Below are 23,964 nucleotides of genomic sequence, written 5' to 3'. Positions count from 1 at the left end.
GGGGCGTTCCACGACAAATCGACAAGTGCCCTGCACCCTCATATTTTATTTTTTGCTTAGAATTGGTCTAATGGGTTGTGATGGGCGGGGAAGCCAGCTGTGGCAAGGATTTTTTTCTTCGAACAACGGTTTCCGAGATATAGCCTCGGGCAATTCTTGGAGTTCGCGCTGCAGCCCTATGTTTGGCGGCCTATAACTCAGAAACTATTGGCTTTTTACGATAAAAACTTTATATGGTTCAACTCACAATCAACCAACAAACATTTAAGCTATCTCGGATTTTCAATTTTTGAAAATTTTGATCACGTGACCTTTTGTCCTATTTCTCGAAGAGTGACGTTGATATTTTCCCCACTGAAAGTTGCAATTTTGTCTGATCACGATTAAAGCCTTATCAATTGTCATTCATATGCGATAATAAAAAAAGTGGTTATCGCCCTGAGTTGACTTCAGGTAAGGTCATTTTTATGACCTGTCCATTATTACGAGCGGGAGCGACAGCGAGATCTCGAGAATAAAGCAAGATAGCGACAAGCGGTAAACGGTAAAGGGTACACACGGATAAGGTCTATCATTTTTACTGAGGTCATTTTCAGGTCAGGTCAAAGATGACGTCACAGGAGCTAAAAGGAAGTCAAAATAGCGGCACTATACATATATATGAAGTTTTTCTCGAATAACTTTCAAGGTATCCCAGCTAGGAACAAACTAATAGCACCATCGTGATTCTCTCGTCGATCCGCATCGAAACATATGTTTGTTGACCTCGAAAGGTCGAAAGGTCAAAGGTTTACCTTAGGTCACGTGATCTAAGGTCAACTTTTGACCTTTCGACCTTTCGAGGTCAACATCCATATGTTTCGATGCGGATCGACGAGAGGATCACGATGGTGCTATTAGTTTGTTCCTAGCTGGGATACCTTGAAAGTTATTTGAGAAAAACTTCATATATATGTATAGTGCCGCATTTTGACTTCCTTTTAGCTCCTGTGACGTCATCTTTGACCTGACCTGAAAATGACCTCAGTAAAAATTATAGACCTTATCCGTGTGTACCCTTTACCATTTACCGCTTGTCGCTATCTTGCTTTATTCTCGAGATCTCGCTGTCGCTCCCGCTCGTAATAATGGACAGGTCATAAAAATGACCTGACCTGAGGCCAACGCAGGGCGATAACCACTTTTTTTATTATCGCATATGAATGACAATCGATAAGGTTTTAATCGTCATCAGACAAAATTGCAACTTTCAGTGGGGAAAATATCAAGGTCACTCTTCGAAAAATAGGACAAAAGGTCACGTGATCAAAATTTTCAAAAATTGAAAATCCGAGATAGCCAAAATGTTTGTTGGCTGATTGTGAGTTGAACCATATAAAGTTTTTATCATAAAAAGACAATAGTTTCTGAGTTATAGGCCGCCAAACATAGGGCTGCAGCGCGAAATCCAGGAATTGCCCGAGGCTATATCTCGGAAACCGTTGTTCGAAGAAAAAAATCCTTGCCACAGCTGGCTTCCCCGCCCATCACAACCCCATACACCAGTTTTCAACGAAGAATAAAATATGAGGGTGCAAATTTAATTTTTCATTTGTCGATTTGTCGTGGAACGCCCCATGTGTCTATTGGCCGGGCTTAGTGCCCTTTGTATACGTGTCTATGTATTCGGTCGGGCTCGGTACCGCCGCCGGGCGCGGTACATACCAGTGGGCCGGCCACAGGGCCATGGGCGCGGCCGTGCGCCGGGTTAATTGTCCTGCCGACCCTGGCCAGCGGTGACGTCACCAAGGTCGGTGGAATCTGGGGCAGCGTCGGCCGGCCGCACTGACCATGGTCCCTAACGGACCGCCCGGCCCGGCGGCGATGGTATCTCCCCCGGCCGGTCGGACGGGCACGTGCCCACAGCACCCCGCAGGGGGTCGGTAACAGAACCCGGTCCACTCGGAGCAGCGTGTATTCCACACCGATCTATCCATTCATTCGAGTTGGCACGAACGACCGATCACGAATTGGCTCAAAGATGATCACACACCAGTATATAAATAGCATTCACTCACCAGTCACACCGGCACATTCCAAGCACTCTCCCTTTCTCGCTACTCTCCATCTAACTCTGTCGACACTCGGACCACCCACCACTCCTCCCTCACTCTCCCAACACTCTTAACTCATTCTCCGGAGCACAGCTGACAGCAGTCGCTGGTCACCACTCATTCACTACTGACGACGGTAGTCACGCCTCGCGCCGAAGCCCGGGCCGTACGTGTACTGCGGCTGGGCATACTGGGGCTCCGGGGCGTAGCGCTGGGGCTGCGGGGCGTACCGCTGGGGCTGCGGGGCGTACCGCTGGGGCTGAGGAGCGTACTGGGGCTCCGGGGCGTAGCGCTGCGGGGCGTACTGGGGCTCGGGGGCGTACTGCGGCTGCGGGCCGTACTTCTGCTCGGCCTTCTTCTTGGCCTCCTCCTCAGGAGTTGGCAGGTACGGGTTCTTGTACGGGTCCAGGTTGACGCTGTGGAATGGAGAGAAGGGGACAGTGTGATAGAGGGGTTGCGTAGAATCAGTGGCCATCCCAGGCCTGGGCGCACACCGCACTGCATGGGTGCATATGGCACGACTTGACAGCATAGTAGGGAATAACTAATTCATACTGACGCAACTTGTCGCAGCATGACAGCGTAAGCTATTCATTACTTCCGGTTTATTGGTGTCTCCCGCCTTTTTATCTAAGCTACAAAGCCTCTCCAGGCGGGAAATCGTACTTCAAGATAACATCAGTAGTCATGCCGTTCCTGTGTCATAACTAGAGCAATGAATTACTTCAACTCTCACTCTCTCCACAAAAAGTCGCAGTAGCCGGCGCTGTTCGTTCATCCAGCGAACCGAACCGACCGCGATATGATCGTTTTCACCGCCGCGGCCCACCCTGCCGCACTGTGCCGCTGCGCCCCTCGGTTCGACGGCCGCAGCCCCGTCCCTATGACTTACTCGTACTGCTTGGCGGCGCTGGCACAGTCGACGTTGTACCACCAGTCGCACGTCAGCTCGTACTGGTTGAAGATGGTGCCGTTGGTGCAGAGGAAGTCGGCGCCCGTGTAGCCGTGACGGTTGTCCTCCTCGCAGATGTGGTACGCCTGTCGGAGTTGGGTTAGGTCAAGTAGCATCCGTGGTCAGGGGGTTTATCAAGTTACTCCGCTACTCCGCACTCAAAACTTTTTTACTACGTCCTGGAGGGTTCATTTTCATCAAACCCGCAAGATAAGAGTATATTGAAAGGGTAACTCGCTGCTACCATTATGTGCATAGTAACGGTACGTGGTTAATATGAACTTATTCGCCAGCGAAGAGTATTATTACCATGTAAATATCAATATTACTCTCGCGATCCAGAACATCATGAAAACTCTTTCCTTCTGGGTATCGTGACTCGTGTACAGATAGTCGTTTCATGCGTGGATCTTGTTTACCCTCGTGAAGATGATATTTGAAATGGAACCAATCAGCCAATCAGAAACAAGATCGGCCGTTTGCGGTTTGAAGGCCGCGCGCATCTGTCAGTTTTCGGCCGTTGGTCTCCGAGAGCGGATGTGAGCTGTGTCGGTGCCGCGCGGCGTGGCCGTTGGTGATTGTGCTTGTGTGTTGTTCATCGCCATATACATAGAGCCTCTATGGACATTTTGTTGTAAGTACCGATGTGCTAGAGCATTGCGTGCCGTTGAGTGGTGCTAATTTGACCTGGTTAACAGGACCCCGTGCACGGCCACGTGGCCTAGGTTGTGAGTACGTACATTAATTTTGTTGTGATGCTACAAGTTTATGCATTTTGTTGTTGACTTTGAAAAAGCCTTGCACTGTAGTGATCCAGTCTCATTATCTCACGCAGACGGGCGACCACCCAGGAACGCCGTCGCTCTCTTCAAATATTGTGCGCTGTGCCTTATCCAATATGAGGGCGCTGAATGTCTTGTATTCACATTCAAAATGCATTCAAGTTGTATCGTGGTGTTTATTGACCGTTTGTGCATTGCTGAACGCTTCGTATAAATTCGTATGCATAAGTGAAGAGTCTCACAATGTTCATGGCTGGTGTGCCCCTCGTATTGTTTGTACGGAAGCCAAATATACATTGTTGCTCTTGAAGCATGTTTTTTTAGTTGGTGAGCTCCGGTTAACAGAAGCTTCGTGAAGCTTCTGAAGCAAGCGTCTGTGAGTCTGTTACCATCCTCTGGGGGGTTCACACTAAAGGAAAGAGTAAACATTACCATGTGACAAAGGGTAGGCCAGAAGAATATACTCTCTGTAGGAGGGTAAAGCACAGAGTAGATGATGCGTTACTCCCTAGAAAAGGGTTCCGTTTAAGATTTACCCTTTCAAAGAGTGTAATCCAAAAAATGTTACACTCTAGACAAGAGTAAATCAAAAGAGTTTACCATTCAGAAGATGGTAAAAAACGTCTGTGTGTCATGTTACCCCTCCCTGGCGAGTTTACTCTTCATGAAAGAGTAAAATTTACCATCTGGAAGGTGGTAAAAAACGTCTGTGTGTCAAGCTACCATGCTATGGCGGGTTTACCCTTCAGGAAATGGTAAAAAAGTTTTCAGTGCGGCAAGGTCACGGAATGCAGCCCTCTCAGCCCAGCGGCTAGCGCGTGGCAGGCCCATGATGCGTCTCATAACCCATATCGATTCGGCTGGGCGCTGAGGCGAGACGCGCATGACCAGCGTTCACCGAACGGGATCAGTTCGATAGCCGGGCTGATTGGCATGTATCGGTAGACTGGTTGGGAGATGGAAAACGTGCACCGAGAGACTAGGCACTGATAGCTGGCCCCGATCCGACCCAGTGGGCTGAGGCCTTTCACTCTGCTGTGCAGATGAGCACCCGGAGAGCAACCTCGCATCTGACACTGACCTGACCGCTGACCCTGACATCTGACAGCTGACACTGACCTGACAGCCGGCTTCGACATCAGCGTACAGGCCGGGCCGGTACGGCACCGACTCGCACGTGAACTTGGTGTCGGGCACCTGCGGCACACGGAAACACACACTGGAGTCAATTCGGCTCGGATATGGGCATTTCTGGTGACAGATATGGGTTATCTGCTATACTCGTACATCAGGACAGACACGAGCTTTATTTGTCACGGAGAAAAAAGAAACATATTTATCGCTGCCACCCGAACCCACGGTCACTTACGGCGGCGTACACGGGGTAGTCCTTTCCGGGGTAGCCGGGGACCTTGCTCAGGTCCTGGACCGGCTCGGCGGGCGCGTAGCGCGACTCGGCGGCGTAGCTCTGCTCCGGGACGGGGTAGAGCAGCGGCCCGGCCGGCTGCAGCTTCTGAACCTGGGGACGGAGAGGGAGGAGTTACTTCAGGTGAACTCAGCTTCTGCTCCCGGGGGAGAGAGAGAGGGAAGGATGGGTCATTTAACGATAACCACAGCACTCCTGCAGCTTCTGCACCTGAGGGAAGGACGAAGGTGAAAGGGAGGGGGGATCAAGGTGTGGCTGCCCACTCATGCCCAGCATCCCTTCACGCACTTAGTCACTGATAGGCACTACAAAGAGGGCGTAAGCAGATACACGGCAACCTAAACCGCACACTGTCGCTCTATACCTGAGCTCTTGGCCAGAAAATGAACATGTTCATTAGGTCCACATGCATTGACTGCCTCCGATCCTCTAACACGCCTTCGGCCAACGATCCTGACCCAACCCGAGAAGCGCTCGTTTCGCCGGAGTCGTCCTCGCTCACCTGTTTACGCTCACGCGGCACGAACGGCTTGGGCTGGTACTTGGGCTTGGTGTCGACGACGACGGGTTCGACAACGGCCGGGCCGCTGTACGTCTGACCTGGGTCGAAGTAGACATCGTAGTCGGCCGGGTCGTCGACCTGGGGTTTGTCGGCGGGCCGGTACCGCGTCGGTACCTGGTCCCGGTACAGCGTGTCGCTGTTGACCACTGGAGGCAGGACGTGCTGCGCGCAACGGACACAGACGGGGGCGGGCTGTCACAGGTGAGACCGGAGCGGTAACAGACGGACACAGACACAGACAGGGGCGGGCTGGGCTGTCACAGGTGAAACCGGAGCGGTAACAGACGGACACAGACACAGACAGGGGCGGGCTGGGCTGTCACAGGTGAGACCGGAGCGGTAACAGACGGACACAGACACAGACAGGGGGCGGGCTGTCACAGGTGAGACCGGAGCGGTAACAGACGGACACAGACACAGACAGGGGCGGTTCCAGAATGGGGCGGAATGACCACAGAGAGGGGCAAGCTGTCACAGACTAGACCGCAGCGATTATGTATGTACATACAGACGGGGACAGTCACAGACAGTGATGATCTTAGAATGGAACGGAAATGGAATTATCTCATCTGGCCGAATAATATGACCGGGTCAGTCACAGAAGAGGACAGGCCAGATCATTCGGCCAGTCGCAGACGGGGATGGGGATGGTTTCAGATACGACAGAACGGTACAGCGATTATGACCGGGGGGCCGGGAGGGAGGGGCAGAACATTCACATATCGGTAAGAATGTGTCTTTGTCGATTTCCGAAGAGCTGGAAAGTGTTCAGATCGGCACAATTCTGGAAATAAAGAGCACCAGTCAAAAGTTATCGCTGAAACTGAGAGCACATTGCAGCTTCATTTGACATTTATCCTAACAGAGCATGATACTGTGGTCCCTATTTCTTACAGTCGCCAAGTTTTTCGCTTGGAGATCCTGAAACCTTGAAACTGGTAACATCGTGACTGGCATTTTATCTGCCATCAATTGCCTGCTGACAGCTCTGACCGTTCTGACGGTTGGGACATTATTTCTGCGTTTGGTGCAGTCTCACGCGCTGCACGGCTCAGTGGCTCCTTCTCCTGTGGCTGCCGTGTCACCAGTCTCCTCTGCAGGGCCCAAGGTCGGACCCTCACCAAGATCCGCCTGTTCCGTGAAGTTCCCACGGCTCATCCAGACTGGGTGTTCGCTATATAACCACTTTCAGGTAACACAACTATCGGTGTAACCGGGAGAACCGTGCCGAAACAGAGACTTCATTAGTCCTGGAGGATCTTCGGAGATTTCGCGACTCGGTTGGATGCAAACGATTCTCCAAAGAACAACCGAAAAACTAGTGCTAAAGCAATACTCCCGTAGCGTTGACTGCCATTACAAACGAACACGACTGCTCTCGTCCACAAGAAACTGCAATGGTACACAAACGATCAGCGTCTCTCATTTCTCAGAGACTGCGGCGAGTCGCAGGTAACCAACACCACCTTTTGTTCAGTGGAGACTGCAGGGACGCACAAGTAACTAACATAGCCTGTTTAGTAACTGCAGCGACGCACAAGTAACTAGCACCACTTTTTGTTCAGTGGAGACTGCAGCAATTCACAAATACCTAACTAGCGCCCCATTTTGTTTAGAAGACTACAGCGACGCACAGGCAAGTAACACCATTTCTCGTTCGAGACTGCAACGACACACAAGCAACTAGCACCACATCTCTTTCAATCGGAGACCGCAACGACCAATCAACCGCCTCATGTCCGGAGAGGTTAGGGACCTGGGGACGACCGATTGAGATGCTACCTTCCTCATATTTAGATGCAACTTCTTCGACGTATCTAATAGGTAGGTACGCTTGACTCTCAATAGAGGGAAACCGGCGATAAGGGACAAAGAACGCAAAAAAAATGTGCACGCTTAAAAGGTGCTAGTGTCATCGATCAAAAGAGGTAATTAATTAGACCTCAGTTTATGAAAGTGCCAGAAACATAGTATAATGATACCGAAAAGGGTCGGAGATGATACCTCATTGGGGGCAATACAGTGAAGCGCTTATTACTGGACCGTATTTCTGCAAGATGACGAATGTTTCAAGACGCAAGATGACGCAAGATGACGAATTGGGCCGAGCCGGGTTGCGCCTTCACTCTTCGCCGCAGAGCCGGAACGGTTCTTCACATCTGCCGCCTTTCTGACCCACAACTCTCCGTCAGGGGCGTCCGTCACGGAGGGATGGTTAGTCGGACAGATGACGGCTGTCTCCGGAATCTGGATGACTCGGACCGCCCTGTCGATAGCCGGTCAGATGACGGCTGACGGGGCTGCAGCCAGCTCAGGGGACCGGCTGCGCCAGTAACAGCCGCAGCTCAGGGGGACGGTCGAGAGCTGCGCCGACCCGGTCGCAGCTCAGTCGATCGGCTGCGAGCTGCGACAGCCCGGTCACAGCCGGCGCGGAGAAAGGCCGCGGGCTGCTCTGTCGCGGCTGCACCGATGCCGGGACGTCCCCGTGGCCGGCGGCGGGTCAATGGAGTGTGACCGGCGCTCCATCGGTCCCGTCCGGTCGGCACTGAGCCCTTCCTCGGCGAGAGGCGTGCGGCCGGCCGTGACGGACAAATGGCCCGGCAGTGCGCGCCGAGAGGGGCCGCTCCGGCCCGGACAGACTCTCCCTGTCCGGCCGACGTCCGGCTGACCCGCTAACGGGGGACACGACTGCACGAGACCATCCGGAAACATGTGAGGGGCTCGGACTCTATACAATACATATATGAGCATACACGCTCCTGGCTGCTTGGCACATGGCAGCACCAGAACAATGCATATGATCGATTAAAACGGAGTTGCACGGCTTTCACCTACATATTCTCATATTTGTGTTTTGTGTTGTTATTTGTGAGCAGTTACGAATTAGCTCAGCTTTATAATTTAAAGCAGGTTGCAAATTAATATCGCGTTTAAATCTCAGTAGAACGACTATAAGGGGATGCAGCTTATTACGCATGCTGGCAGCTTATGCGTTGTTGAGCTTTATACAGTATGTTTTATACGTCATAGATAATGCAACGTAATAAAAACTTTATTTATAATTTTTAATTAGTTTTATCGTTGGCGGAGCAGTCGCCTATTTACAATCGTTACACAGTTAGGTATGCATTATTTAGGTATAAACAGAAATGGTGTGAATTCGGAGAGGCATGCACTCCATCGATCAGATCATCAGATTGAACAAATTCTTTAGCTTTCATTATTATCTTAAAGGTAATCTTTTGTTAAATTGAGCATTTATTTTCTGTTTTGCATGCTGATTAAGAAATGTAGGATTAGTTTATAGGTATCATGCATGGCATTACTTACTTACCTCGAAGTTTGAAGGTGGATTTTATCCGTTTATTCTGTATTTATCTATTTACACGCTTGATGATTAATTGCGGAATTGTTCCACTTGGTTTACTGCAATTAGTTTATTTTTATCTAGATTTATTCATTTTTAAGCATGCAATCAGGGGCGGTCGCAGACTTGGAGTTTGGGGGGGGCAACTTGGCAAAGGGGCCCCTGCGCTGACCCGGGGGGCCCGGTGCTATCTTAACCCGCGCCGTGCTGGTGGCCTGAACTTTCCGCCGAGTGCTGGGGGGGGGGGGGGGGGGCGTTTTCACGCCCCCCGTCTAACTCGGCTCCTGGGCCACGTAGCGACACGCGGTAAGCGGCAATCGAAAGAGCGTCAAAAATAAGGACGAAAACACTTCGGTCATTTTTTGGGTCAGGTCAAAGGTCAGGTCACCAGAGGTCACCAAAGGTAAAATGTTGACTATTTCAACATTTTGGAAACTGCCAACGGCTATCTCGGGAACCGATAGAGCTACAGCGCCGCGGAAAAGCGCATTCGATAGCCCTTTTACAGACCTTTCTGAGTAATGTTCTCAGATTTGACCTCAGGTCAACGGTTTAGCCTCCAGAGGGCAAAAACTCCAAAAATAGCCGTTTTTACGAAAAACGTTTTTTCGTCAATAACTTTTGACTCATAAGCGCCATGACATTACTTTTGCCAGCATCGTGTTCCTCTCGTCAAGACGCGTCGAATGAACTATTTGTTGACCTTGAAAGGTCATTTTGAAAATTTGACCTCAGGTCAAGGTCATGACCTGACCGAAAAGGGTCATGTTGCATATCAGTCGATCCGTATCGTCGAGCTGAACACATCTGACGTGTTTTCACCGCTCTAGCACGTCTCTATCAAAAGTTATAGCCAAAAAACTGCTGGCGACCGTTCATGACCTGAGATGACCTCAGGGGCACACAGAGGGGTCACAGGTGCATTTTTCCTATTCAGTGTGTCATGTTTACCTATGAACCGATGTTTGAGAGCGTTTTGAACGATATTCGTCCAAAAGAGGCGCATTTCAATTTTCTCCCATTGACTTATAATGGAGAGGTCGCAAAATTGACCTGACCTTAGGTCACAGATATCAAAAATCCGAGATATACATTTTATACATACTGTTACTCATATCAATCGCTGAAAGTTTCAAAGTGATCGTTCAGTCGGTGTAGCTATAGCGAGCCTTTGAACTTTTTCTGAGGTAAGGTCACTTGACGTGACCTGGTGACCTGACCTTGAACGGCCTAGGTCTGAAATTTTCACAACATGTGCGGAAATGATGTAGGAACACGTGTACCAAAAACGGCGGCGCTGCGCGCCGCCGTTTTTGAGATATTCGCGAAAAAACCTGAGGGGGGCGTAAAAACGGCCCCCCCCCCCAGCACGGCGCGGGTTAAAGGGGCCCACGGGCGTAGTGCACGGGTGCAGAAATCTAGGCCATGGCCGGTGAAGCGGGGGGGGGGGTAGGGAGCGGCACCCGAGCGGAGGCTCATTGAGAGCTTTGAGGGTGCACCATGTCGAAAAGGTACCGAAAAGTGCATTTTGAAGCATTGATTATGTCAATAATTCACGCAACTGTGAATGGACTACCGCAAAAGTAAAGGCGGCTAACTTTGCAATTTTCTTTGCAAAAAAAAATTGCCATTTTTAAGATCATCGTGCTAAAACTTTTAACAGTGGCTCATCGGTATCTGTTCACACATGTGTTCCGACTTCCGTTTAATCTTTTTTTTCACTTGAGCACAAATGTAAGTTTTGAAGACCATTACAGCAGCAAATGCTTCGAAAGACGGATAGTGGGCAAAATACCCTAAATTTGTCGTGCTGCATGGAAAGTAGTGTTGCTGAGGAAAGGGGGTTTTGTTCCATATTATTGTGGATGAGAATACATTGTATGCACTCACTGCAGAATTATTGTTGGTGCAACTGCGCCCACTGCACCCATGGTTCCTACACTTATGGGCCCATCGATAGCACTTCGGCGATACCTATCGCCTAGAGGCTGCAATGGGGCCCTTGAGTACGGTGTCAGACCCCCCAGAGGCCGGCGTTGGACCCAAGGGTCAGCGAAGGGCCTCAAAGGCCCCAGGTAGGGCCCCAGAGGCTGATGTGGGCCTTCATAAGCAAGTGCGTGACGCCCAAAGGTAAGGCTTGAGCCCCCCAGAGAACATAATAGGGCCATCAGTGGCCGATGTAGAGACCTCATAGGCCAGTTTGCGGGCCCCTCAGAGGCTAGTGTGGGGCCTCAGGTGTCGCTATGAGGCACTTAAAGACCGGTATGGGTCCTCAGAAGCCGGCATCGATCCTTCAGAAGCCAGTACGGGGCCCTCAGAGGCACATAAGGGCAGTTTCGGTCCCAGAGACAGAAATGGGACCATCAGAGGCCGGTGTGGGTCGTGGGACCTTTAGAGGCTGGTTAGGGCTCTTAGGGGCCAGTTTAGAGCCCTCAGAGACCAGTACAGGGCATGCAAAGGGCAGTTTGAGACCATCAGAGACCGAATTGGGCACTCAGAGGTTAATATGGGTCCTTACAGGCCAGCATGGAGCCCTCAGAGGTTAGGGTGGGGCCCTAAAAGACCGACATGGGCCGGCGTTGGACCCCAGAGGCCAGAAGAGGGCCCTTAAAGGCCAAGATGGGTCCTCAGACTAGACCGATGCGGGCCCTTAGAGGCCGGCATCAGGTCTTCAGAAGCCCGTGCGGGGCCCTCAGAGGCTAAGGTGGGTCCTTACAGGCCAGCACGGGCCCTCAGAGGTCAGTGTGGGGCCCTAAAAGACCGGCATGGGCCGGCGTTGGACCCCAGAGGCCAACAGAAGGCCCTCAAAGGCCAAGATGGTCCCGCAGAAGCCGATGCTGACCCTTAGAGGCCGGCATCGGGTCTTCAGAATCCAGTGCGGGGGGCTCTCGGAGGCTAATATGGGCCATTACAGGCCAACATGGGGCCCTCAAAGATCAGAATGGGACCCTTAAAGACTGGCATTGGCCGGCGTTGGACCCCAGAGGCCAGCAAAGGGCCCTCAAAGGCCAAAGGCCAAGATGGGCCTTCAGAGGCCGATGCGGACCCTTAGAGGCCGGCATCGGGTCTTCAGAATCCAGTGTGGGGCCCATAGAGGCTAATGTGTATCCTTACAGGCCGGCATGGGCCCTCAGAGGTCAGTGTGGGGCCCTAAAAGACCGGCATGGGCCGGCGTTGGACCCCAGAGGCCAGCGGAGGGCCCTCAAAGGCCAAGGTGGGCCCTCAGACGCCGATGCGGGCCCTGAGCGGCCGGCATTGGGTCATCAGAATCCAGTGCGGGGGGCCCTTAGAGGCTAATGTGGGTCCTTACAGGCCAGCATGGGCCCTTAAAGGTCAGTGTGGGACCCTAAAAGGCCGGCATGGGCCGGCGTCGGACCCCAGAGACCAGCGGATGGCCCTCAAAGGCCAAGATGGGCCCCAGAGGCCGATGCTGGCTCGACATCGGGTCTTCAGAATCCAGTGCGGGGCCCTCAGAGACACTTAAAGGCTAGTCTTGGGACTCGAGAGACAGAAATGAGGCCACCAGAGGCCGGTGTGAGGCTCTCAGACGCCGGTTGGGCCCCTGAGGCCGGTTTAGGGGCCCTCAAAGGCCAGTGGAGGGCCCTCAGAGGTCAACACGGGTCCTCAGCGGTCAATGTGGACGCTTGACCGCCACTGAAGGGCCCTCAGAGGTCAGTGTAGGACCCTCGAAGACCGTATGGAGCTGTTAACAGCTGGCGTGGGTTTCTCGAGCCTCGTGACAATCGAATACGGGCCAGGGCGCCATACGGCCATGGGGGCCCATCAACCGATCAACCCAAACAACCGATGCATCGGTTGTTTGGGGGGGCCAAATGATATGATGGCCCCCCCTGATTTGCCTTTGGGGGGGGGGGGCATGGCCCTGATGGCCCCCCCCCCCCCTGCGACCGCCTCTGCATGCAATTAGTAGGTAACATGTTGAAAACGGCACGCTGAAGATGCCATCGGCCCTGCACGGAATTATGACAGACATTAAACGTAGGTAGGCGTAGGTTATGAGCTGACCTATCAGTGTCTCTGTTCCATACTTTCTGCTCCATACTTACATGGAAGTATCATACGTTAAATACATAATACATATGTCCACTTTACACAGCCAAGTTATGCCTGCACTGCATAGCTTCCCCTATAGCACACCCAGCTTGATGAACGATTGTCTTTGATCATCGACGATATATTCGGAATATGTGGTAAGCTGACAGATATTGCCTGTATGTTACACTGAGCCGAATACTTCTTGTATTGGATTACGTCCAATGCATATGTCACAATATTGCAATGAGTAATTGTTACAATAGATGAAGTATGTGGAGTGAGCAATGCTCCATTGGTCTGCGTTAGCTGCCCAAGTGTCGCTGGTATGAGGGCGGTACCGTTTCGTCCGTCACTCTCTCCAGCTGCTCGGAGACGGCACTTTACGCAAACAGGTTACCCAACCGGCGTGCCGCCGACGTCCCAGGGCGGCGGGCCGGGAGTTTTTGTCCGCCGCCCGGGAGCGTCACGCCCACACTCCGCGGCGCGGGCGGTGGCCTGACCTTGACCGGCAGCGCGCGCGTTTGAAGGCACCGCCGCCCGGCACAGAGGCCGACGGCGTGATGACGTATAGAGGGCAAGAGCACTTCGGCAGTTCAGGTTGAGCGGATTGTGAAACAATTCATTGTGTCAATTAATTTAGAATATTTCTTAAAACTCGTGATATTCTGCGACCTTTGGTAATGTTGCAAGACTACATAGGTATGTACCTATATTGCGTAAATTTTTATCAAAGGCGTTTGAAGAAGAAAAAAACATTATCTCAATCCAATAATGTCTAGTTTAGTGAGGCTATCTTAGACGACGACTGCCTAATAATCGAAGTCAAATTGTTACACTTCTAACGCAGTCGAGAAACTATTTTGATCAAAACATTTACAGCGTAAGCAAACATCAACGAGAAAATACGGTAACCATTGAAAGAATGAGTGACATTCTGTTCCCGTTCGTTCAATGGCGAGAGGAGAAAACGCCAACAAGCGAGTCCCATACCCTTCCATTCACAGGCCAGAAGTCGTAACAAACTGGCTCGGGTCACACAAGCGACAGATCACTTTCATCGGAAGTGAACAGCCATGGCCGCTCAGTGCTCAGCATATAAACACGCGCCAGCGAGCAAGCATGTCGCATGACCGCGAGCTGGAGCTCATTTTACTATAAGTGTCTGGCACAGCTAATTATCAATTAGTTCTTATAGAATTTATATGAATTCGGGTAGCACCGCATGCAAACAGGATGATACTCGTATGCTACACTAGCACTGGCATCAGGGGCGCATAATAAATTCCCAGCAACGCCTAAATTTGGAAATCTGATGAATAAATAGCATTGCCGTGGCTACAGTTCATAAGCCGATAAAGCGAAAACATACATGGTAAGACGATTCAAAAGGCGCACAGTCGTTGCTTTTATATGTGCCTTACACAAACTGTTAGGTATGCATCTATGGCGACCACTGAAGCTGTCAACCCGATAACATATACATATGTTATCGCCCATCGAAGAAACGAGTGTCCATGCTAAGCTATCACAATGTAACGAGAAACGACCATATACTCAAATTTGCCTCGTCGAAGAAATTGACAAATTTAGAACCATGAGCACTGTGCAGCTTGACGCCTATCGTAAAAATAGTAGTGCAATCTCTTTATTTATAAGGATGAAACTTAAACGGTTAAACGGAATTTACTCTGCATTAACTGCCCCCTGTTTTAGCAATAGCAATTTTAGCATGATGCATGCACCCGGTTGCCAGGTAACAGCACCTGACCTGGGAGTATACAAACGGAGCTTTTTGTTGATCAACAAAACCATTGATTGATACAAAGCTTATTGATGTTGAGCAAAGCATTGCGTACTTATCAGAACGACTCGACCTAATGCAATATGCGTGATGCTTGTTTGAACTCATTACTGAGTTAAAAACATACAGATCAATTGGCTAAGTAGGGGAAGTTGGGGGAACGCCGAAGACTTTTTTTCTGACGCCCGTAGCACGCAAGGTAGACAACATAAGCTATTCTTGTTGGCGTCATTCGAGAGGCCAGTCTTTTGCCTTTCAAACATACCAGGCGCATTTGATGAATTCGCATACCGTTAAGCGCACAAACTAAAAATATCAAAGAAGTGACTTTTTCGGCGTTGCCCCGGACTGCGGGGAAAGCCGAAAATGGGAGAAATGATCTACGGGGAATGCCGACATTGATGTTTTGCCATTTTATCTCAAACTTTATCCAGAATTGATCAAAGCTGACACGCGTTTTAAGAGCTTGAGGACGCGGTGCACACTGGAAGTTATAATTGTGTGATATAATAAGAACATGCCAGGTAAATCATTCCTTATAGGTAACAGGCCGTTGTGTCGGTTGAAAGTGTAATTTGTGTGACTAAAAATACGCGTTGCTATTCTACAGCAGTAAAGTCCACGTAGCGTGCTTTTAACACGTGCGTAATCGCACGTTTTCGGCATTACCCCAGCCTGCCATACTTTCATTTGTAGGCCCATAACTTTTCAACGTGCTGTATAAATTTCAAATAGGCAGCACACTTATGCAAAGACATGCTAAAGATTACTTGACCGAATTGGCCAGACAAACGGTAGCATAATGAGTAAGAAATGCAGCTTCAAAGGCGCATGTAGTACAAGGGAAACGTACCTTGAAAACGCTCTTGGCGCCCTCACAGTCGAAGTATTCCGAATGACGACTCGTAACAAACATGCGATAATTGTAGTCACTTAAGCTTCAGAGCATCACTGACAGGTGGCATCCATGTCTTACGGTTTTCGAAATATCTCGAATTTCGGCTTTGCCCCAACTCCGGCATTGCCCCAACTTCCCCTACGAGTACCTACAATACAATACATATCAATCAATTGTATAACAACTCCAAACGTCAAACGTAAACGGCACATGCAAAGGCGCGCCGGGTCACCGCTGCAGGGTCAGGTCACGCCGCGGCACTCACCCTGCTGTACCGGTCTCACCTGGCCTGCGGCGGCGGCCACCAGGGCGGTTATCACCAAACAGCACCTCATCCTGAGCTGCTGCGTCTGCTGCTGCGGCCGAGACTGCGACTGGCCACAGACACACTGCGACCCAGACTGCTCCGACGCACCGGCACCTAACACCGTTCGGGAGCAGCCTCCGCCGAGCAGCCAATCAGCTGGGAGCGCGCACCGAGCTGAGCAGCGCCGGCTCCGACTCAGTATATGGTCCACTTTCACTTTCTGCCGATCGCCGTGGGAGAGGCGGCCGGGCTCGTCGGCGGGGCGACCCCGCGCGGAGACGCCCGCGGCGGCGGCCGACCGCGCCCTGGGAGGGGCCGCCCCCGCCCCCGCCCGCACCGCGCCCAGACCGCCCACCAGCCGCTGACCCAGTTCCAGAGCCGTGTCTCGAGAGATCCTCTATTGAACTTGTTAAAAAATATCAGAAAAATGCCCATTGTAACATCATTGCACTCATTTGTTCAATTCACTGGGATTTTGGTATTAACTGTAAGAACTCAGAAATTATGACGTTTCACCTCAGGAAACGGGGGCTACAATGACCATTAACCAGTTTATAAGGACGTCAAGTTAATTAATGACTGAATGATCACCCCTGCTCTGGAATGTGGTGACACATCCCCGGTGCCGACAGTTCATCCTAATCTCGGCAGTCCGGCCCGGTGCAGTGCACAGTTCCGGGCTCTGTCTGAAGCCAGGGCCAGTCTGCGGACAGCCGCCAAGGCCGGTGACAGGGGCCGATGGGAGCGAGCGAAACCCCTGGGAGTGACCTCCGCCGCTCTCACACACTGATACTGAGCTGGAATTCACCATTGCTAAAGGGCAGCGCGGGGCTGCGGCGATCTGGAAGGTCAAGTCTATCGAAATGTTGGTCTAAATTAGTCAACCAGCGATCCAGCCGGTAAGTCTAGAAAAATCACTGAACCGCTGGCAGTTATGAACATAGACATATTGCTACAGGATAGGAGCACATTGTTATTAGCTTCGCTAGTCATATATGTCATGTTACCGGGGGCATTTCAGACTGCTTTGTGTTCAACCTGCCGCCTGCATTAAAAAAAAAATAGTCCGAACCTTTTGAATGCCAAGGACAAGGATTCACAAGGTCCATGCTGAGCGAAGCTTGTTGCGTTGACCCTACCCTGCCCTGCCCTCACCCTCCGATCGCGCAATTCCGATTCTATGGCAGAATTTGTAGTCTAAAGTTTAACGTGCGCACATAGCCGCGCACGGCCAGTCCCGGTCCCCCCGGATGCCACCAACCGCAACATACCTTTCAGGAGGCTTATAAACGTCAAGCGCCCGTCGCGCTGTTTGCTTGTTTGTTTTGTTGGGTTAGGCCCTTTCGGTCTGACAAAACCATTTCAGAGCAGGAAGATTGATAGGAATTAGGGGGAGACATTGGTCTGGGCAGGCACCCTAGAGAGTCGCCGGGGCTGAGCCCGTCCGAATGGACAGGCCGACCAGCCCCCCAAGCACTCACTGCACCCGGCTACGGGGTGCGCCCCCTCGGGAGCAGCGGTGCCGCTCCAAGGGAGCAGCTCGCATGAGATAAAGGTGCCTGTCCAGCCCGGAGTGGGGGGTTGCGGCGTGGAGGGGAAGGATTTCAGTATCCTGAGGATGGAAACGACGGAACGGAGCATAGCCCGTCGCGCTTCGAACCCGGACTGTTATAACCAGGAACGCGTGCTCTCACTACGCGGAGTCCAGCGCTCTACCGACTGAGCTACGTGACCGGTCAAATTATATAGTATTACACCCTACTTCAAAATAAAGGGAATGTTAATGCCGTATTTATGACGAATTATCACTATGGCTAACTCCTAACATCACGCCGGCACAATGTTGTCATTGCTAAACCAGTTGCTGTGCGGACTGTTTTAGGCATATCATATCCGTCAGCCGGTTCAAACTGACAGGATACGTCACACAATTAACATTAGCAAATAACAAGTTCTTCAAGGTCAGACAAGTCTCCACTAATTTGAAAGTTAGTTCAGCTTTAGAGCAGCGGCCATTGTCTCAGAGCTGGAAACAATTCGTGGCACGCGCCCGGAACGGGGACACCGGACGGGGACGGGGACATCTGTCCCAACTGGTGCACACAAGTAATCGCCTCGTGCTGACGCGGCGGCTGGGTGTTATCTCTCTGCTTTATCTGTCGACGAATTAACACTTCTTAAGTTCTTTTATAGTTTGTTTGTAGTATAGGAAGACATTCTTTTGTCTTTATAATCAGGAGGTTGGTCCGCCTTTAGAAAGGACTACGCGAAGGTGTCGCGTTATCGACGAATACGATCTCGCCATAACTTAGCGACACCCATAACGTAAAATGGTCATATGTTCGAGTCTCAAAGGACCGTCACCCCTGCTCTCTCCGAGTGTCGCCCGGCTCCGCCAACGTGGCGACTTTTTGTGCTTGTGGACTCTGCAGTTAGCATCACAATGGTATCGCCGGCCGGTGATAAGCCCCCTGAAAGAACGCCGCGGGCGCAGTTGTCAGTCGCCGGCGGAGGGTGTACCCTGTGGACCTAACGCGGGCCCAAAGTGATCTGCGGACGGGGATTCGGACTCTGTGGATCCAACCTGGACCCAGGCGGTCCCTCAGCTAGTTCTGGACCCGGTGGACCAGATTCAGACTCGGGTGGTCCCGAAGACGGTGATCTGGACCAGGCCCGGACCTGCAGTGCACCTCGGCCTGCTCCCCGACCTTCAGAGCGCAGACTGAGAGGGGTCGGGTCGCCATGACCTTTGCACTGCTCCACCTCTGCCTGGGTAAGTTGTCGGATGGTGTCGTGCTCCCGGAACTACCGGCCGCTCACGCTCGGGGCTGGGAAGGACGGGTGCAGCCGGGCTCATGGGGCTCCCCTCACCACCGATAGCTCCCTCCTGAGTGAGACTCACGCGGCTGCTCTCCTCACTGACGCGGCTCCGGCCGACCTGGGCCCAGTTCATATATAGAACCCATTTGCTGCTAAGGGACTCTTATTGGAAAGGGGGACCCAGAAAACGGGTTCATATAGCCATCCTTACACACCGACACCAATGTTACCAAAAGTGTCCCTTTGAAAACTGACAATTTGGAAAAGTGGCACTTGTCGGCTGGCATTTCCGTTTGAATTGGGCCCTGATCTGAAGCCTGAAAGCTGATATATGGTGATTACCCATGTAGTATATATGAGACATATTTCAATGCGATATACCAGGCAAGAACATGGTATGCTAACGAAGCGTCCCATTGAAATGTCCGAACACTGAAAGTGGTTTGACAGGGATTTCGAATTCATAAATTAGTTGGACAACACAGTCGTGCGCCCCTTTTACAGATGCTTGATAAAACAAATAATCATTAATTAGATACATGTCTTGACATAAATATTTCGAATGGAATCGGCTGTTTGGCGCCTGAACCTAGCAAGTGGCCTAAATGATACGCATTACGCAGTGCAGTGGGCGGAGAAGTGAATATAAATATGTCACACTCACAGTGTCATAAAGTGGCCCCTAAATACCACAATTCATAACATGAGCGGTTGTATCTCGCTTGTAAGACCCTCCATCTGCTAGCGATATGTTCTGGTGATTATCCACCGAGGGCAGGCGAGCTAACGTTAGATCGTAGCTCATGTTGGCATCGGTTTTGGGCACGTGCTAATCAGCACCTCCATGTGACTCACATAATATTGCCATGTTTTCAGTACATTAAACTCGAACAAAAGTGATCCTACCGCTCATAACTGAGCCCGGGGCCGAGTTATAGCTGAGCGGCATTCGGTGGCGGCGGGTCCCCTGGGGCGCGGGTCTGATAACCACCTCAGTGGCCATCAGATACCGGGCTGATGGCGGCCGGCCGGCCGGCGATCCGGGGTAAGGTCACAGGTGCCCGGAGGGCTCCCGGTGGACAGCGGGGGGCAGCTCCCGAACCGTCAGACTGACTGATAGGGAGACGTTTACAGCGGATCGACAGACCGACAGACAAGGAGAGATTCTTTGCGGACCGACAGACCTACCTACATACAGACCTGCGGACAAAATGGCATCCCGATGGATTGGCTGGTAGGTATCCTGTCACCGGAACGAGTCGACGTGTGTCATTGAGTGAGGGGCTCCATATATGACCGATAGACCAACTCGACTCGCTGTGGGGCTCCTTTGCCTGATAGACTCGCCGACAGCGAGGGGTAGGCCCTGCAGTCTGACGGACCGAGGCGGTAATCTGATCCTGACCGAGAAACGGGGATGGAGACCTGGATAACTAAAAAATAGGCATGAACAGAAAATTACAGTATCCAAGCAGTGTCAGTGGTAGGAACTAAGGGACCGCAACGACCGTCATTAATGAAACATGAAAACATCTCAATCTGACGCTGTGGGCGGAGCCGGAGAGCCGTATAAAACGGCCTCCTGATATGGGGCCATCGCAGGCGCACAGCCTGCGGTGGCCCCACTCTGGACAATTAGCAGTAACCGGCTGGCCAGACAGCGCGTAATACGTGCCGCGCTCTCGACACTCGTCAGCCGGCCCTTATCGCCGTCATTGTTTTGCTATCACGCCCCGGATCACACCATTACGTCACCGCCACCGTTATTCCATCCATCCGTCAGACTCCGCCGGTATAATCGTCGGCGTATCAAATAACAGCACATAAACATGGAACAAATGATAAATAAAGAGGTAAAAGACGATCCACTGGTGTAAAAAACGAGGCGTTGTCAAACAAAATCATACATTTTTTGACAGCCTACATTTTTGTGCTTTCCACTCAAGCAAATCGCAATGAATTAGGTATACCTACCTACATGATCTTGACATGGCAACGATATTGTTTTGCGCATTTCTTGCACTGCGTATGAAATCCATGATAAAGCAGCGTGCGAATACCTTCTCAGTTCACTCCCTGAACCCTGTCTGCTGTTTCAGTGACTGCGGGGACGTTGGCGGTCAGCTCGGCCCAGACGGTGACCTATCTGGGCCGCCCTCTGCGGGACCGGACCGCCGCCGGCAGCACCCGACCCCCACCCCGGTCACCGGCGCACACCCTGCCGCTGGTGGATGAGCTCAGCGTGCTGCTCTCCGAGTCCCGACGGCTGCTGGCGCGGCGCGGACACAGCCAGGGAGGACAGCAGCGGACGGCCGCACGTCGGGCCGGGCCAGGGAGGGTACCGGCCGGAGCGGGTGGCGCCACCTACCTCAGTGCTGCCCTCTACCCAGCTGCAGGGCTGGCGGACCGAGCGGCCAAAGCCAGCACTGGGAATAGTGCAAATGATAGCGGTAGGGAAAACCGACCACAGGAGCACAGCACGTTTCTAGCTGCAGATAAACAAAGCAATTTTCTGGACCAAACCCTAAGCCCAAGAGCGAGTGGCGGTGTGCATGTTTGGCGTAAACTCGACAGTACCGTTACATCCAAATCTGGCATTGGTGAAGACGAACCAAAGCTGCTGACCAAGTTCGAAGACGATCAGGATATCTTGGCCCATGAGTCGTCCTACACCTCGTACGAAGCAAGTTCCTCGTCTGTTACAGCCGAGCGTAAGACGACGGCTGCAGTGCCGTCCGGAACGATCCCACTCTGGGGTCTGCCCATTGTAGCCCTTTCCTCTACTACCGCCGACAGCCGCGCCTCTGGCGGGCGCAAGCGGTCGCCCTCCGCCACCTTCAGCCCCACTATGCGGCCTGGGACAGGTGGCGCCCGATTCGGCAGCAAAGCCGACACAGGTAGCGCCGGAGTCGCTGACGACGGCAGCACGGCCACCTCGACCCCTGCCGGCAAAGATAACGTGCCGGGCCGGCCGGGCCGCGACTACCCGACCTTCTCAAAGCCTCCGGTCACGGGGTTCAGCTGCCGCGGCAAGGTGCCCGGCATGTACGCCGACTTCGAGACTCGCTGTCAGGTGAGACTCAGCCACACTCATTTCTCTAATTTCTGTGAATTATCAGAGGACAGATCTGTTTATGGAGTTTTGGGTTAGTACCCAGCCGCTGCCCACAACTGAGTACTGACGTGCTATAGCGTTGTGTCTGAGCGACAGCTCCCCCTGTGTCGGCAGGTGTGGCACTTTTGTCACGAGAACGGCCACCACCGGTTCCTCTGCGTGGCCGGCACCGTCTTCAGTCCCATCAGTCGCACCTGCGACTGGTGGTACAACGTCGACTGTCGCTACGACGCCTTCCCGCCCTTCTGAGCGCAACACCCGTGACCTCTGTGACGTTATATCGTCTGACCTAACCTGGCTGGTGAGCTGTTAACGTCGGGGCAGAATTTATGAAACGCTGGGATGTTGGAACGGTCCAGCATGACGACAGTGGCCCTAGTGTCCGAGCGTGTTCAGAAAGGCATCATCGGCGGTGTGGCCAGTGGCAATTAGCTGTCAGTGATGTCAGGCGACCTGTGAACTTTGTGAGGTGGTCATCGTCCAACAGCGTAACAACAATAAACGATGGAAAATATACTGACTTACATACATGGTCATGTCTCTTGTCAATACAAACACGGGCGACAACCTGTCGCCCTGAACGAGACAACTCCAGAATGATCGCGTAACGAGCAGTGCCGGCGTAAGAGCAGTTACGCCCGCCCCACGATAAGTTAATTCGAATCGATGGATCCATATCCCCATCCCTAATTCCGCCTGGAGACCCAGCAGGAGATGGTGACCAGTGGTGACGCAAAAATGTCATGATAAACAGCCGAGGGGCGAGGACCATTCAGGAGTAATCGGAACTGCGTCATTTGAAAGTTTGTGCGCATGAGTGAAGTCACAGGTCATACCGGGTGGCCCAAAAAAAAAAACGTTCCCAACTTTGGAGGCCTATATCTCAAATTGGAGTGCAAATAACGAGCCAAAATTTTCATCAAGTTTGCATCACTTCTTTGCGCATTGGCATACTAAATTGTAACACTGTACCATCATTTTCAAGCCAGCAATCTTATGTTGAATCAAGTAAGATGTTTTTGCTTTTTTTGCCGATGTTGAACGGAAGTGATGATTGGCTTGGACGTACTACGTTAGAAAAAGATAGTAAAATAGAGCACGTGAATGAAACCAGCACGTATGTTGTTATTTTAAATATTTTTTTATCCCACTTATGTGCCAAATATTCAAATAATGAGCCAAAATGGTGTTAATGGATGCCATTCGTTTCAACGCTAAGTCCTGTTTCGAGCAGAAGGAGTGGCACGGTGCATGGGTTACTGCTCATCGCCCTCCCTTCAAGAAGATCAAACAGTAAATCGACCGAATAAAGAAAAAAGCTAGCCGGAATGTATCACCCTGCGGCCTGAACCATCAATGAGTCTAGCTGTCAGTAGCAGTCATGGCTGCAGGCCGTGGTGCCGAGATGGAAGTGGCCCGTTCACTCACAGTTTTTAGTAAACATCTGAGCAAAAAAGTAATTTTTACATGGCATGCTAGAAACACGAACCGTTTAAAAAGTAATTGACCGAATAACATAAAAATCATACCATTCACGGAAAATATAGGCCGCATTGACTATTGGAAGTTTCAGTGTTGCATCTTTATCACTTTCTGAGAAATATTGATTCAAAGTTGGGAACGTTTTTTCTGGGCCACCCGGTATATCCATCGTGTTGCTCAATACTTTCACTTAGCAATATCAATTGATATGTTATCGTTTTACCGTTTCGACACCGAGACGCAATGAGGCATGACCGACGCGGGACGTGCCGCGACTCGAGTCCGTGCTATAATTCACATGGC

At 51.6% G+C, this 23,964-nt stretch overlaps 2 protein-coding genes across 2 annotated transcripts; one reads left to right on the top strand and one right to left on the bottom strand.

The window, feature by feature from the left end:
- Positions 1-1,936: 1,936 nt before the first annotated feature.
- On the bottom strand, positions 1,937-16,465 carry LOC122388207. The gene is made up of 6 exons (XM_043379090.1): positions 16,222-16,465; positions 5,756-5,977; positions 5,197-5,346; positions 4,947-5,024; positions 2,986-3,131; positions 1,937-2,509 (listed from the first exon to the last, which is right to left on the bottom strand). Exons 1-6 carry the CDS (start codon positions 16,270-16,272, stop codon positions 2,218-2,220), a joined length of 939 nt encoding a protein of 312 aa, XP_043235025.1. The 5' UTR covers positions 16,273-16,465; the 3' UTR covers positions 1,937-2,217.
- A 2,278-nt stretch (positions 16,466-18,743) lies between these two features.
- On the top strand, positions 18,744-22,694 carry LOC122388198. Its single transcript, XM_043379064.1, has 3 exons — positions 18,744-19,017; positions 21,164-22,137; positions 22,294-22,694. The coding sequence occupies exons 1-3, from the start codon at positions 18,987-18,989 to the stop codon at positions 22,426-22,428; spliced, it is 1,140 nt and encodes a 379-aa protein (XP_043234999.1). The 5' UTR covers positions 18,744-18,986; the 3' UTR covers positions 22,429-22,694.
- Positions 22,695-23,964: the final 1,270 nt, after the last annotated feature.

Source organism: Amphibalanus amphitrite, unplaced genomic scaffold (assembly GCF_019059575.1).
Source record: "Amphibalanus amphitrite isolate SeventyFive unplaced genomic scaffold, NRLGWU_Aamphi_draft 000018F_arrow, whole genome shotgun sequence".
Taxonomy (NCBI): Eukaryota; Metazoa; Arthropoda; class Thecostraca; order Balanomorpha; family Balanidae; genus Amphibalanus; species Amphibalanus amphitrite.
The sequence above is the reverse complement of the archived record's forward strand: the minus strand, read 5'-3'. Positions and strand labels throughout refer to the sequence as shown.